Genomic DNA, 17,138 nt, shown 5'->3' with positions numbered 1-17,138 from the left:
TAAAGTAAGAAATGTTTAGAACTAAATAGGGTACTTTTGATTTCGAGTTGGTACAGAACAGGTCCATGTTTCCCACTGTGAAGCACCCTCTCTTCTTTTATCAACAGTCTGTAAACATTCAGGAACTAAGGAGAGCAGCTGTTGGAGGTTTTAGAGGGAATCTGGTCCCATTCTTGTCTGATTGAGGATTCTAGCTAATCAACAGTCCTGGCTCTTCTTTGCTGAATATTTTGTTTATGATGCACCAAATATTTTCAATTGGTGAGAGGTCTGGACTGCAGGCAGGTCAGTTCAGCAGCTGGACTCTTCTACTATGAAGTTGTTGAGATGGATGCAGGATGCGGTTTAGCATTGTCTTTCCTGAAAAAGATGTCATCTGGATAGGGACAAGTATTCTAAAAACCTGTACATACTTTTCTGCATTGATGATTTCTTTTATTAGATGTATAAACTGCCCGTGCCAGAAGCACTAATATACCCCCATATCATCAGAGAGGTAGACTGTTGAACTGTGCACTGATAACAGGCCGAACAACTGAATGGTTGTTTGTCTCAGTGTGGCCCTTTGAAAGACCTGTCCAGACTGTCCCTCGCCTCTCACACAGTGACTGCTGGACATAGGCACTAGCTACCCGCGACCCGGAAAGGAGAAGCTGGTAAAGAAATTGGATGGATAGATGGATTCATCTGACCACAGAACAGGTTTCCACTTTGCCTCTGTTTATTTTAAATGACATTTGTTTCAGACAAGAGGGCAGATTTCAGAATGGTGTTCAAATAAGGCTTCTTCTTTGCATGCTACTGCTTTAACCTGCATTTGTGCATTTGTTATTACCGTAATCCCAAAAGGAAATTCAATGTTGTTGTAGCTCATAATCCTGGTTTTGCTAAAGAGTTGTTATAGTTGCTGATTGCTGTGGATCAACAAGGATCTCTTGTAGCGGTCTGTCCCAATGTGTCCTCTGTCCTGGTGTCCTCAAAGTGCCCCACCAGGTAAGCCTCGTTGGCCTCCTGCGGAGCCATGACAGCTGAGCTCTGGAAGCACAGGTAAGTCTTGAAGTCCTGGGCGATCTCCTGGACCAGGTACTGGAAGGGAAGCTTCCAGATGAGCAGCTCGGTGGACTTCTGGTAACGGTGGCTTTCCCTGGGAGCCATAGTACCAGGCCTGTAGCAGTAAGGCGTCTTCACTCTACCAGTGGTTGGGATGCTCTTGCGGGTGGCTTTGGTGTCAAGCAGCTTCCTGGAAGCTTTACCTCTGATGGATTTACAGACGATCTGTTTGGTTCTGGCCATGACTGGACTTTTTGTTATGGTTACACATCACAACAAGATCTTCAAAAGTAAAAGGTTTCAGTAAAAAAATCCTTGTAGCTGCACAGCATCCGATACCAGGGGAAATAATCATCCAAAAAAAAGCAATTTACAACTAGAAAAAAAGAGGAATCAAAATTTTTGAAAGCAATAAAAGAATGTAACAGAGCTACTCCAACATGCAGCCACCTTGAGCGGCTCTAGAAGCATGCAGTGACGTCCAGAACAGAATCAGACCTGTAGTGGGCCCCGAGGGGCTGAAGATCATAGGTGTCCAGTATTGACTTTCAGCCTCATGCTTGGAGCTCAGAGATGTCTCCAGATTTTTTAAAATCTTTTGATTGTGTTATGAACTGTAATTTAAGATTAATTTATTATTTTATGAACCGGAAATTTAAAGTCCTCCCAATTTTATGTTAAGAAACATTATTCTGAAAAATGCATTTTTCTTCCCATCTTTACTTCTGAGAGATTCAGCCTTTAAAAAGCTCTTTTTATACACAGTGCTCTTACTGACCTATTGTTCATTAGCCCTATTATTTGCAAAATTCTTCCCCTGCTGTTTCTGATTCATACTATTTACAGCCTTTGGTTGCTGCTGTCCCAACTTTTTAAAAATGTGTTGCAACCATGAAAATCAAAATTATCTTATTGTCTTCAAAATATTGTAGAATTTCTTAGTTTAAACATCCTATTTGTTTACTATGTTCCACTGTGAATTAAATATGGGCTTATGAGATTTACTGAAAACACCTGTGAGCTTTAGGTTATCCCTCACATGTAATGCGATTGTTTTCAGATGGTCTTCCTCCCGAACACCAAAGAGTTCTCTGAACGATTTAGTAACTATTCTGTTCAGTGAAGTCAACATCAAATAACATAGTTAGGTTTTTGGTGTTCCCACTAACCAGAGTGAAAGATGAAAAGTAAAGAAAAGATGGATAAGTACATGAATTCTTTATGTTTGCCACATGAACCTGTTCCTCCTCATTTATGTTTTTGGTTTGTTCTGCTTGTGAAAGTAAAAGGTCTTTCCACCTTCTGTCATGAGGAATCCAGAGAAAACCCACACATGTGGGGAGAACAAGCAAACTCCACTCAGAAAGGACCTCAAGGGAACTTTTTAACACCAAAAATGTCAAACTAGAAAATTTCCGAGTAAATATTAAGGGGTGCCACAGCAGCTACTGTCAGAACATCCAACATGCATCAACTTTCTTCTGTAGATCCTAATATACATTAGGGACTTACTTTTGGTATAATCCAAAATAACAAAATGTTTTGATGTATAACTGTATCAAAATGGTAAAGATTGTGAAAGCAAAAAAAGTCAGATTTAGACCACAGTTTAGACAGCTCAAAGGTTAGTGACATCTTGACACTGTAAGTTAAACATTTTTGTGGTAAAATCTCCAAAAAATCATCAAACTGTCTTAAGCTTGCGTTAAAACTGTGAAAGATATTGGAGCTTGCAGTGAAATCCATCATTTCCATTGGAAAATAATAAAATCTTTGTGGAATTTTATAAGTGGCTTTACTCATCTGATTGCTCTCATGTTTCTGCAGACCTGATCTCCTTCCTCAGTGACATTAACACTCCTACCCAGGATCAGAATCTGACCAAGGAACTGGACTGGCCTATTACGGAAACAGGGCTTGAGGCTGCAGTCAAATCTTTACAAAGAAACAAAAGCCCAGGCATAAATGGCTTCCTATGAAATTCTATAAAAACTTTTGAATGCAGCTATCCCCATTCCAATTAGAAAGGTTTACTGAGTTTTTTTAATATGGACATGCTTCCCTAAAATCTTGAACCAGGCCTTTATTTTGTTAAGTTTGAAAGATGGTAAAGACTAATTTTTGCAGTTCATATCATCTTATCAGCCTGATTAATGTTGACTTCAAACTGCTGGCACTTAAGCAATTTTACCCTAAATTATATTCCTAGATCAAACAGGGTTTATCTGCAGTAGACACTCAATTTTTAATCTCCAGAAAGTTAACAATCCCTCCACAACTATTCTATCTGAGGCTTTAATTGCACTGGATGCTGAAAAAGTGTTTGACATAGTACAGTGGGATTATCTGTTTTCTTTTTTGGGATAATTTGGATTTTATCAGGTTGGGTGGAGATTGTCGCAAACCCAATGTGCAGATTCATCATAGATTCCAGGAAATAAAAATAATTTATTTTAAAATAAAAGAAACAAAGAAAAAAGGCCTCAGTGGCAGCAAAGAAACTAAATACAAACATAAATTAAATCCAGACATGGGGTGAAAACACGGGAGGCAAAACTTGAAGGGAAACCAGAACAGTGCATGAAGCGACAACGGACCAGTGAGTAAATGGAGGAAATGACCAGCTTTTAAAAGCAGAGGGTAATTAGGGGAAGTGGGCACAAGTGAGTGATAACTAGGAGTAGGTGGAGATGGGTGTGGCAGGTAGTGATGGGTAGATGAGGCATCATGAAGGATTTTGGCTTGAAATTCCACATTGTTCTGTTACTTCTGTCTGACGTGTCATGGTCTTTTCCCACTGCCCTTTCAGTCCTAGATGTATTTGGTCAAACTTCTGCATATAAACTTAATCTTGGGAAAAGTGAGGTATTTGCTGTTGCCAGAGAGGCTAAAACGTATCCACTCAAGAATCTTCCAAATAATATATCCAATTCAGATTTTGTCTATCTTGAAATGTGCATAGCTGACCAAAGTTTTCTCATTTTGCCTTCACAAATTAAACAAAATTTCAAGTGATGGTCTAAGTGGAAAAGATATCATTCCTAATCTTTTACCTGCCTTGTTTGGAGTGTTGCCTATTTTACTTGCTCTATCTCCTGATAAAAATGACTCAATTGCTTTCAAAACTGCTGGCTAGGAGGCTAAAACTGTTAAACTAGAAAACTGCATCTCCACCTACATATACAAGCTGGATTAGAGAGGTCCTTTATTTGCTCAAACTGGAAAAAAACAAGGCTGACTTTGTCTGGTAAGGCTGTATCATTTGAAATAACCTGGAATCATTTTCTGTTCTATGTTAAAAGGTTCAGATTGTCAGATCATTCTGAACTGAGCGCCAATCAAGCCACATCACCAGTGGTGCAGCTTGATATATGTACTTCGGTATATGTATATACGTACTTATATGTAATGTGTCTTTTATATCTTATGTTATTCACCGCATGTATTTTAATGTATTTTTTTGCAGTTTTTTTCCAAAGCTGTGGGAGGAGTTGCAAATCAGAAACAGTAATGGGAGAAAAGTAATAAGGGTTATTCAATTTTTAAACGCTGCCACCCTTAATAACTTTATTAATACTGACAGCAGTGTTACTAAAAGTCACTAAGACGATGGTGAACTGTCAATGAGGTTGCTAAAAACTGTTTAATTATCCCACTTTCTACGTAATTCAAATCAAACTGTTTGGATGACATCATGATATTCAAATGAACCCACAAAGTTGAAAGCAAAATGTTGAAATTGACCCTCTGGAAACTTGACAGATTGTAATGGGGTTGGTGAAACACAAGCAGCTTTGTGACAGATAGGACATGATGACCGGACTGTGTAGACAAAATCATCCTTATGTGGCCACCAGTAAAGTTTTCTAAGGCTTTGTTTAATGTAAACCACACCCTGGTGTCCTTCATGAGCCAGGTGCACAAACTTTTCTCACAGAGACTTGGGAACTTTTAGATGTTTTCCTCAGAATATCAGTGGGGACTCTGCACCTAGTTTATGAAACACAAGGAATTAAGGTTTGACTTCTTCTGGAAGGAGCTTCTTTACTTTAGGCCATTCTGAGTAGATGATTTGTTGCAGCTTTGTAAGTTTAGGTTATTCTTCACAGTCAGCTTTAAAGGAGACCTATTATGCTTCCTTGAACAAGTTAGGATAGGTCTGTGGGCTGTACAAAACATGTTCATTACATTTAATACACAAAATCATTCTCAGATACCGAGAATTCACCTGATCAGTTCTGCCTGTTTTAAGCTCATTTCAGAATGAGCAGTTTTAGGGCTATGTCACTGTTATGCAAAAAAGTTGCTGCTGGCCACGCCCTCAGTGTTGGTGGGCGTGGCCAAACATAAAAACATAAAAACTCTCTGAAAAGCTGTGAATCTGATGCACGGTTATATCGTTACTGAGTCAAACTCTGAGGATTCTGGTTTTGGGACAGGGGCACATAGTGGTTCTGAACCAACCTTTGTCAAGTAGGAGAACGGCAAAAAGTGGGACCAAACCCCGACTAGTATCGGGTCAGGACAGCGGCAATATAAACACGTTCTAAATTTGTAGCCCACAACAAAGCATTTTCCTTTTCCAGCAGACATTGTTCAGGGGTAGAACCAGCAGAACAAATGTGTTGGTCTTCTTCTAATGAAGTGGGTGGAGCTCCATTTAGGTTGGTAGGTAACAGGGATTGTGACGCAATAATCACAAGGTTTTTGAAACAGATCATTTTGAAGACACCAGAAAGCATTTACTTATTACCAAAAATAAGTTGTCTGGGTGTTTGTTTGTTTTTTGTGCTTGGACTGTTTCTAGAAGCAGTAGACACCCAAATGGAAGTACAAAAACATGCAAAAAGTGAATTTTGCATAATAGATGTCGTTTAAAATCAGCAAGTGAGAGTGCAGTCAGTAGAGGAGAGATTTCAGCTATCTCTGTGATCAAGTCCTGTTTAGAATCTGCAGCTGTATTAGTGGTGATCAGGGAAACACATAAAAGGCAGTCCATCATGATGTTCTGACTTTCCGGTCGGTACTGGAAACACTCAGTCTTGCTGACCAGCATGCAATTCTCATGCCAGCTCTATTCATCCCTATTCATTCTATTCATTTGTGCATAGCAGAGTGGTGATCAGTTCTGAGTGTGAATCTGTGTCCCCACACGTATGTCCTCCATCTTTCAACTACCCATACACAAACAAGAGCTTAGTTTTCTATAGCGGAGTACTTCCTCTCTGCTGGAGACAGGGTGTGGGACGCAAAAGCAACAATGCGCTCCACATTGTTTGAGTGCAACTGTGTCAGAACAGCTCCCAGTCCATAGTCTGAGGCATCTGTTGTGATGAATGTTGGCAGTTCAGGCTTGTAGGTGGCAAGCACTGGGCTTTTCAGGAGCATTGTTTTGAGAACATTGAAACTTTTATTTGCTGAATTTGCCCAATTTGCTTGCACTGGTTCAACCACTGTTGCATAGCTTGGGAGAAACTTGCTGAACAAGGAGGTTAAGCTCAAGAATAAACAAAGAGCTGCCATATCTTTCAGTGCAGGAGCTTCAGCGATCTGAACCGAGTTGCAGGCCCTCCTTAGAGTTAAGATGTCCTAGGAATGGAATAGTTGACTGACCAAATGAGCTTTTGCTGAATTTCATCCGTACGCCCACATCTTTAAGGAGCTGGAGAACAGCTTGTAGGTGTTCAACATGATGATCCCTAAAGTTCCCATATACTATATCATCCATATAGTTCTGTACTACTGGCAATCTTTCAGAACTGTGTGCATCATTTTTTAGATGGCAGATGGTGCTGAAACAAGTCCAAATGGAACTCATGTGAACTGAAAAAATCCCTTGTGTTATGAAAGCAGACTGTGACTATCAGGGTGGAGAGATAATTGGTGGTAAATTGAGCTTAAATTAATCTGACTATAATGTGTGACACCAGCAGTTTTGTGAAAAAGTCCTTTATATGAGGTAAAAAGTGACTTAAAGGTAGACACAAAGCCTCTAGTCTTTTTTGCATTTCTGTGCCCCTGCTAGAGGACTCACCTACTCAGATGCATCCACTGGTTCATTAATGCCTACTTGGAGTAAGCTCTTGAGCTCTCCTGAAATCGCTTCACATACATCGAGTAGCAGATGTCTCAGTTTTGGGCATACAGGTTGCACTGTGTTGTTTACTTGGACCTTGTGGATGAACCCTTTCAAACATCCAAGATGAAAGGCGGAAGCAGAATCAACATTACCATTCATGCTTTTGTGTCAGTGGGAGGTTCTTTTGCATCATTGTTTCATTGAAAGTCACTTCTCTGTTAATGATGTTATTCTGGAGTGCTTTAATCAGGTCCAGGCCCAGTAGTGGTGATCCAGTCTTCACTATATAGAATGATGCTGGAATCTTTTTTGATCTGCTATTCCTGTTGTAACCAATGACAGGTAGATCACCTTTTCCATATTTGACAAATTTAACTTTGGCTTCTGTCAGTGGGCATAGTGCAAATTGTTCCTTGTGGACAGTTACTGGTAAAAAAAATATACAGAAGTTCCATTATCTACACTAAACTCCAGGACCTGGAAGTTTCTTTATGGTGCTTCAATGTCCATTTGGCATGTGACTTTATCAAATGCTGCTGTCATCAGCTTAACATAATTCACACACAGTACTGCTACCTCAGGAACAACCACTTCTTTCACTGAAGCCACAGGTGATTTGGATACTTTGGCAAAATGTCCCTTTCTCTTGCAGTTGTCACGTTTAACTTTAGCAGCAAGTCAGTTTTTTATCATTTACAGATGTTTATAAGATCCACTTCTGAAGTAGTGACGTTGCGCTATGACTTTCCTGTTTATAATAAACATGGTGAAAGTCTATGTGTTTGAGCTGTTCCCGCTCCTCTTTTTCATCAAAAAAAGAAGCATTTGCAGCTTGTATGTTCTGTACAGGTGTAGGGACTGTACTTGCAGTTTAGAACAGTGTAGCATTTTGAACTGCTGCTTCCACTTGGCATGCAGTGGTTAAAGCGTTGTCCAGTGTGAGGTCCTCTTCCAGCAGTAATTTATCCTTCACAGCAATTAGATAAGCATTATTAATGAGCTGATCTCGTATTAGCTCACTTTCCATCACCCCAAAACCATATGGTGCAGCAAAAGGCCTGAGTTCAGCGGCATATTGGCTCACAGTTTCATCTGCACATAGGGTATATTGACTGAATCATGGGTGGTTTGTCCATAGAGGTGAATGGGTGACGCCCCACCAAAAAAAAAAAAAAAAAAAATTTTCTTTTTTTTTTTTTTTTTTTCAAAAAAAAAAAAAAAAAAAAGAAATTTTCTTTTCTTTTCTACCTTTTTCCACAACTGAACTGTCTGAGGAGCTTGTCCTACCTTTAAGTCATTGTCCAATCAGAGTGAAACTCTGTTCCATGGTGGCCAAGACTGCTGTTGCCCCAGGCACTTTCACTGACTTTAATGTAAAACTGTTGGGTTTTTTTGTTGTTGTTTTGTTTTGTTTTGTCTTTCAGACCTTACAATGAATTTCTATGGTTTCTGAGAGGGCAAGCCCCACCAGTGTGCTTTCATCATACATGTCACACAGTTTTCACAGTGGTTTAACTGTGTTGTCAAGAAATATTCCTTTTTGTTGTTGTCATGTTTTTGAAAAAAATGGAAATAAAACAGTTACGACCTTCAAGAACATGTCAGAACATTAAACTAGTTTCCTTTAAAGGAGAGAAATTATATACGAGAAGATGTCAGGAATATATGAACAGAAATCCTGACTTTCTTGTTGCTATACAACTGGTATTACAGCAGCAGGGCAGAGACCACTGACATGGACCCGCCAGAAAAAGGTGGAGAAGCAAGAGTCATAAAAAGATCCATATGGATTTTTGTTTTCATCAACATTTTAGTTTGGGGCTTTGTCACACAGTTAGATGGAATATACAGGCAGGAGTTAGCTGTGAAGTTCCCTCTTTGGATCTAGAAAGCTGAGGTTCTGTTGCCTCCATGTTTTACTGTTTAAAAATTTGGGAATTTATTAATCAGGGCTTTTTGTGTTGTCTGTAACATGCAGTATGTGGTTTAAACAGCCAAAAAAAAAAGCATATTGGGACACTTACATTGATTCTAAATAAAACATTAAATTAATTTTAACAGACGCTGTCCTTCTGGACCCAAGCAGTGTAAAAAAACTGCATGTTGTCTCTCATCTGGCCATGTGTCTCACTGAGCATTTAAGACGAGCATGTAATTTTTGAATATTTTCTGCCATGTTGGAAATGGTAAAGGAGGCTCACCAACGCAATGTAGGAAAGACGATGGACTTGGTACTGAAGTGTTCATCCTCGTGGGCAGTTTTGTTATTGCAGTTATTATGAAATAAGAGATAACCATTAAACTCACAAACTTTATTACTTGTAGAGAGGTTCAGACTCAGTCTTGCTCTGAATTTCTCTTTAAGACATTGTCTTCTGCCCTATGCTGTCACAGCAGCACCCTCTAGTAGCAAGAAGCAATAACAGAAACAAAAGATCAGTGTAAACCTAAGAACACATCAAGAGGTAAGGATTGTGATTTAACAAGACTTCTTTTAGATTTTAATGAAACTCTGAGAAATAAATCATGAGTGATCAATCCTATAGGAGAATCTGTTATCTTTTACTAAATGTTCTAACACAAATGGACATCTTACAGCCACATCCAGCTCATTAGTCATCTTCATCCTCCTCACAGGAGCTCAATGTAAAATCAAAAATCAAATATAAATAATTCTGTATGTACATTCAAAATTATAATTTTGAAACTGTGAAAGACTGTGAGAGACTTGAATTATTGTCAGGCCAGCACACAGTAAAAATACAAAGACTAATACTGAATGACGAGTTTTTAACAGGATACAGACTTCTTAGTGTTTATTTACCGAAGTCACTAAATTCATTGAAGAGTGTTAGGTGAACTGTGCTGCATTCATGTGCTCTGAGAAAAAAGAAACCAGAGGAAAACTTTCCACATTTGAGAAGGCAGCAAATCCAGAAACCGATCCTCTGTCACTGACAATAACCTGGAACTGTCTTTCACACCAACCTCAGGTATGAAACATGAGTTCAATGCACTTGTTTGAACCCAACAAAGAATAGATTTCTTTATCTGGAAACAAAGAAATTCAAAAAATAGGTATTTTATGTTGTCAATTCAATGCTGGTGTTTAAAGTACTGCAAAATATGCTCTTTGTTTTTTGTGAACATACTATTTACAATAAATACATAAAATTTAAAATCCCAGTCTGACTGGTTCAGATTTTATTGCCCACCTGAAGTGTCTACTCTTAGTAGCCAATGAAAATCATAATTATAGCTAACTAAAGAAATTGCATTTTCTTTGAAAATGCAGTGTAATTATTGAATGCTGAAGGAATTTGATGAAATTGGCTGAAAAACAAACTGAGGTAAAAGTTTAAAAAGTAGAATGCTGGCTAAAAGCTAAAAGAAACAGATTACTATCTAAAAGCCAAAAGTAGTCAAATGCTAGCTAAAAGTAGCAAACCCTAGCTAAAGTAAAAGTACCAAAAGACTAGCTGAAAGCTAAATATATTTTACAAGGTTAGCTAAAATATTAAAATATAAAAATGCTAGCTAAAAGCTAAAATAAAAAACAAAAGTCACATAATTGGGCAAAAACAGAGCAAGTCTGCAGAAGTACATTTTAAAAAGAACGTAGCATTAAGGTGACCCCTCTCTTTATGACCTGTGACCTCAAGACATCTTTTTAGACTGTTCTGTCTAAAAGGTCACTCTGCCCTGGTAATTCTTGGTATTGTTTGGATAAGTTTACATTTGAAGTTTTCATTCTCCCTGACATCTAATAAACTAGAGTTAGAATGTTTATGCTTCAAGACTCAAAAATAAAAAATAAAAAACAACCATGATTTACACAGAAATGAAATCTGTTCATTTGATTTTGAAATTTGAAATATTTAGCTATTGAGAAAATCAGCCAAGTGTTTTTAACATATTTTAATATAGTTTGTTTTATTACAGGGGACTGAGCAATTAAGAATCTTAGAACAGGATGAGATAACCCATCTGTACAGACCCAAAGATTGGTAAACTGTCAACAATCTGGGTGTCTGGAGATGGCAAATTGAAGAGAAAATGTTGGCAGCTGAGTTCATCTTGTGTTCATCTTCTGTGATGTTTCCCTTTCGTCTTCAGCTCATATTTTTGTAAACCTAAGTAAAACATTTTTGCTTAGTGTTTGTTTTTAAAGTCCAGGAGAGAAATAAAGAGTAAGGATAGACTTAACAAAAATTGAAGAATAACTTCTGTACCTTTAAGAGATGAGCCAACTAACTAATTTCTTCAGCTTGTGCATTGCTCAGTGACTCCTGCTTCATCAGATGATAGTTGCCGACCTCCTTGGAGACATCACCACTTCTTGGGTTACTTTGGTTGAAAATGCCGATCACTGTTTTCTCAGTGAGATTTGGGCCTCCACCGTCCTCCTCTAGTGGTTCTGCTAGGGTCTGGTCAACCTTTTGCAGGAACCAAGACAGACAACGTCAATAATGGGGCACCAGCTTTTTGATCCAGTAAAAAACCCGTCTACCTGGTGAAGAGAGAAAAGCAGCTTGGGTCTGGTTATGAAGCAAAGTGTTTCACTGCTGATCTGATCCTTCATCAAAGTATTTCACAATCTGGCATAATTGTTAGCTCATTTTTATCTAAATTCTAAAGTGATTTTTTTTATCCAAAAAGTCTAAATTGTCTAAATTCTTTGTGCGTATTATCTTAAACATATTTTTTACTTTTATTGTTTAAAGATTCTACTCCTTTAGATGAACCTATAGTTAAAGTCCTATTTTAGATCATTTAAGGATTAATTGTTGCATTGGAGAATTATGTTAAATCATTAATAAATGCAATTAATTGTTGAAGTCATATTCAGAGTAATTACTTAACAGCTGTTTCTCAGAATATTATTCCCAAATTTTAGCGATAATGTTATTTTTGTGTTGTGTTGATTAAGTTGTTTACTGTTGATATTATTATTATTATTTTACTTTTGTTATAATATTTTAAATGCAAATTTGGTCTTATAATATAATTATTATCATCCAGAATTCCCTGTGATGAACAAATTCAGCCCTCAGCTTCTGAGATCTGATAAATGATAAAGGATAAATAAATCAAGTATTGTATTTATTGAGTTCCTACAAGGTAAACTCAATTTGTTATTGATCAGAAAAAAACGATCTGGTGCCCTTTTTAATGAAAGCTTGCAAATGTAGTAAGGTGTTGGAATAATGTCACCCTTCTTTCATCCTCAGCCTTCTGCTACAACAAGATCTCAATGTATTTCTTTGGGGAAAAGGATAAAAAAGGTAAATATTTTGAAAATTATAAAGCCTACAAAACCCAAAAGTTATATCACCCATCTCTTGAACCATCTTAACGTTTTGATATATGAATGGCTAAAATAGGAAAAAAGTATGAGGAAGTACATTATAAAAACATACAGAAAAATTGAAAACAGGTAAACAATGGCATGATTGCTGAGTCAGCATTCACAAAATGATACATTTGATAGAACTGAGTTTAGCCTGTTCAGCTCTGTGCCATAGTTACAGTTCCATATGTCCCCCTTTAGAAAAAAACAGTTGTCCACCCCTGCTCTAATAGATTAAAATTGATTTAAAATTGGTGCATACTAAACAGAGAGAAAAACAGATTTACACAGAGCTTGTTTTTCCTGTTGGCACTAGCTGGGCCCCATTGTATGTAACGTCCTTTTCTGAAAATCATTTGTGTCTTTGAATTTTTTCGGGGTGTTGTGCACCTTAGGGATTTGTACAAAACAGGTCAATCTTCTGAATTTAGCTCTAAGTTAAAGTTAAAATTTGTCATTAACTAATTTTGCTAAAGTAAATTTTGTTTTGCTATTTTGTTTTTTATGTGATGTGTTCCTTCTTCAGATTTAAAGGGTTTCATCTAAAATGATTACAGTGTTGCTCCTAATCAGAAGTTCATGTCAGTTTTATCAGAACAGTTTAATCACATTTACAGCTTCCTTATCCCCTCGGCCTGAATGCTTCTTGTTGTTTGTCTTTTTAGTTTTCTCAGATGGCAACACAGCCTCACCTCTGGTGTTGACTGAAACAAGCTAATGCCGCACAACAGGAGCCGGATCTGAGCAGAAATGGCTCAAATGAACATTGTTCCCAGAACAGAAGGAGCAGGCGCATCTGATCTGAGGTCTGCTCTGTAAATGGAGCCTTGGATGTGGTTCATGCCTTTGGGGTTTGTTTACAAGCATTTGTGCTATTCTCATCCGACCACTTTGAACCACATTTCTGCTCAGCAGGAACATCTGACAGCAATAAGTGGGTAAGGGATGATTTTGTTTACTGTGAGATTTTTATTCAGTACATGAGTTGTTTTATGGCCACACACACACACATACACACACATGCACCATGGCATAAACTCATTCATGCAGCTGTGTTTGAGGGTCTGTCAGTGTTTGCAGAGGAATGTTTCTTAGACTACTGTGTTGTTGACATAAACACAACATTTCCTGCAACCTGAACATAAGGAGAGTGTTTATCTGGGAGTGTTTGATTAATTGTGCTTGCAGTATCACTCCGTGTGCCTGGCAGGAGTCAGTCTGTCCCAAAGCATGTAGTTTAATGGACTTCACATACGAGGGAAAGACACTGAGATAACGTCAGCCTGGACAGATGCAGCAGATGTTTCTCATCCAGGCAGCATACTTAGAATAACGCAGAGACTTAAGATTAGTGTGAACTTACAAGAAAAGCCACAGTGTTTTTTGCAACCAGTCGTACTAGAGATGAGCAGTTTTCTCCCACATACATTACATTTGTTACAGTTTATTAATTATACACAAGACAAATCTTGTCGACCTATAGTTTGAGACTGCCTAATTAAATCTAGCTAGGCACAAATTGCGTACGAACCCCTCAAAATACTTTGGGTTATGTTTTTACCCTTTTGATGTGAATCTGTAAAAATGTTCTGATGTCATAAAGTTTTGTATTCTGTATGTAAACAAAACAAGATTTTATGGAAGTTTTTGAACAATTGATCTTGTAAATGCTGATTCAGCATTCACACTATTATTTTCCTGCTTTCAGTAGAGTCTGTTTATTTGTTTGTCTGTCTGTTTTTGTTCAAGATTACTCAAAACGTTATGAACGGATTTTCATTAAATTTTCAGGAAACATCAAATACGGTACAAGAAACAAGTGACACAATTTTGGTGGTGATCTGGTTTAAGTTTAAGGTCAAAGGTCAAGGTCACAGATGATCTTGTTCTCTAACTACTCAAGCACGTACTCTCAAGAGACAATAAATATCTGACACCAGCTGTGTGTCATTAACTGCACTGATAAGAACAAATTGAAGCAGCTTAGGTTAAGAAGCAAACAGCTGTAGGCAAACAGTTCTAATTCTGTTAGTTGTAAGTGGTAGGCAAATTTATTACAAATAATTTTCTTATTGTTGACTGTCCAAAACCTTTAACCCATTCTAGAAATCAGATTTGGATTATTGAATATAAAAGTTTGAAAATGCTTCCACTAAATTGAGATCACTCAGACTGCTAACTTATCATAACTACAAACTATTGATGACCCCCACCAGCTTTTAATAGTTATTACATTAATCGCAAATACCAACAAATGTTGACAATACACTTTTATTCTTAGGTTCAAATAGTATCTCTTTTTTAAAAGTTTAATTTATTGAGTTTTGTCATCATCTCTTTTGATAGTTTTAATATCTTTTTCACTCTGCCTTTTTGGTTTGATTGTTACACAGTCATGGAAGCCACTGATGAAACTGCTTGCAGCCCCGAGCAATTTAATTTCCATATAAAACCTACAGAGAATCTGAACCTGAAAGCAATATGTGTCTTGTAAATCTTGTAAAATGTTTGGGCCCTCCTATAGAACTCATTATTATCCCACATACAGTAGGTAATTAAAATGGGGCAACTATGGAACCCGTGGACAGCTCATGTACTCTCGTAATGCTTCCACAGAACTCAAAGACGGGACACAGATGGGTTTTGTATGTTTCACAGTCAGGGACCATTTTGTGCCTAGTATTCTGCATCAAACCCAAATGGCCAATTAAGATGGAGCCATTGGACAATTCCACGTGGAACCCATTTTTTTTTACTAACATGGGCCCCATACATAAACTTTGGCTGGAATGTGTTGTCTTATAGCACTTTGTAGCATCTAAAAATGTCCTCATGGAGACAATAAAGTATGATTGATTGAATTTGATTTCAAAATATGTGTTCCAAATGACCAAGTATGAATATCCTCACATTCAATGACCTCAAAGTGTCCCTGGAAGTGTTTTATTATTGGAGAGAATTATGAAGTTTTCATAACACAAAATGTGCTTTCTGGCTGTGTAAAGTTCTTTCTGAGACAGAGGAACATTACATATTCTTCACCTGCTGCCATGAAAGGCGGGCAATCGTGTAACTACCTGTGTCTGTTTGTGGATGCATGAATGTGTGTGTTTGTCAGCAAAACATCTCATGAACTACTAATCAGATTTAAATGAAACCCTCAGAAAGTAACATGTACATGTAACATGTACAATTGAACCTTTTGGAGTCAGCCCAATTCAAAATGATATCCAGCTTCAGACACAAAAATGAAAATAAATAAATAACTCTATATTTTTTTACATATATGGAGATAAATTTGGTGTGGTACAGTAGTAGCTGAGAGTTATCTCTAACACGTACATTGAGTGCTAACTGATTGCAAAAAAACCTTTGCTTAAAATTTTGCCTTTACCTGTTGGAGTCTTCTTAGTCTGTTAGCAAAATATCTCGTAAACCATCTGTTACGGCTGCAAGGTAGCCCATAACTTGGTTAACATGTTGAAGCTGTTACCTAAGTTTAATGAACAAGATCCTGATGTGTTTTTCTCTTTGTTTGAGGACATGGCAGAGGACAACGACTGGAGTGATCCAGATTGCTCCATACTGTTGCAAAGTGTGCTGGTGGGTAAGGCCCAACAAGCTTATGTTTCATTAACTTCAGCTGAAAGAAAGGTATACAAATCTGTTAAAGAAGCTGTTTTGAAAGCTTATGAACTAGTTCCTGAGCATTACAGGCAACAATTTAGGAACTGCAGGAAAGCTGAAAAACAGTCAAATACAGATCTTGTCAGAGAACTAAACACCCAGTTTTATCGCTGGTTATCAGCTGAGGGTGTGGATGATTTTGAATCACTTTGTGACTTAATGGTGTTGGAACAGTTTAAGAACATTATTCCAGATCGGGTGGCCATATATATTAATGAACAAAAAGTAAAAACTGCTGCTAAAGCTGCTGTTTTGGCCGACGAGTATGTTCTGACCCATAAAGCTGTGAGGGATTCTAATTTGAAAGGTGACCACAGCCTTAAGGAATTTCATCACGACCGGTTTCCTGGTAGAAATAGATTGGATCCTACTTTGAGGTCTAAAGCGGACTTGGTTTGTAACTATTGTCGCCAGAAGGGACACTGGAAAAATGAGTGTCCTCTGAATACCAAAGCTAAATCCAGTAGGGGTAAGCAGGATTATCGAAAACCTGAGGCTTTAGCCAGTGTTGCACAGTTGCATTCAGTGGAGTCTGCACCTCTACCTAAAGTTGAAAGTGTGAGATCAACTGTTTTTGCTGCACCTCTTGACTTCCAATCTTTTGCAGAGTTGACTGATTCAGATTCCCAGACCTTTGAGAAGGAGGTCGGACAAGATTACACTCCTTTTATCACACATGGGTTTGTTTCTCTGAGTGAAAGTTCAAATAAAGTGGCTGTAAAGATTCTGCGTGAGACCGGAGCATCTGAATCTTTCATATTGGATTCTGTTTTACTATTTTCTCCATGTTCTGATACTGGTCGTAGTGTCCTAATAAGAGGTATTGGGATGGAAACTTTCTCTGTGCCTCTTCATAGGATCTACTTGCAGTCGGAACTGGTACAAGGAGAAGTAATGATAGGTGTTCGTCTTTCTTTGCCTGTGGAAGGTGTGTCTCTCATTTTAGGAAACAATCTGGCAGGTGGACGTGTG

At 37.8% G+C, this 17,138-nt stretch overlaps 1 protein-coding gene across 1 annotated transcript; it reads right to left on the bottom strand.

Moving 5' to 3' along the window:
- Positions 1–975: 975 nt before the first annotated feature.
- LOC108247121 (histone H3.3C-like) lies at positions 976–1,293 on the bottom strand (the record flags this gene model as incomplete). Its single annotated transcript, XM_017435020.1, has 1 exon — positions 976–1,293. A coding segment is annotated over exon 1 (318 nt), but the record flags the coding sequence as incomplete, so codon positions are not given.
- Positions 1,294–17,138: the final 15,845 nt, after the last annotated feature.

This window comes from Kryptolebias marmoratus, linkage group LG15 (assembly GCF_001649575.2).
Source record: "Kryptolebias marmoratus isolate JLee-2015 linkage group LG15, ASM164957v2, whole genome shotgun sequence".
In the NCBI taxonomy this organism is placed as follows: Eukaryota; Metazoa; Chordata; class Actinopteri; order Cyprinodontiformes; family Rivulidae; genus Kryptolebias; species Kryptolebias marmoratus.
Note: the sequence above shows the minus strand (reverse complement) of the source record. Positions and strands in the feature narration are given on the sequence as shown.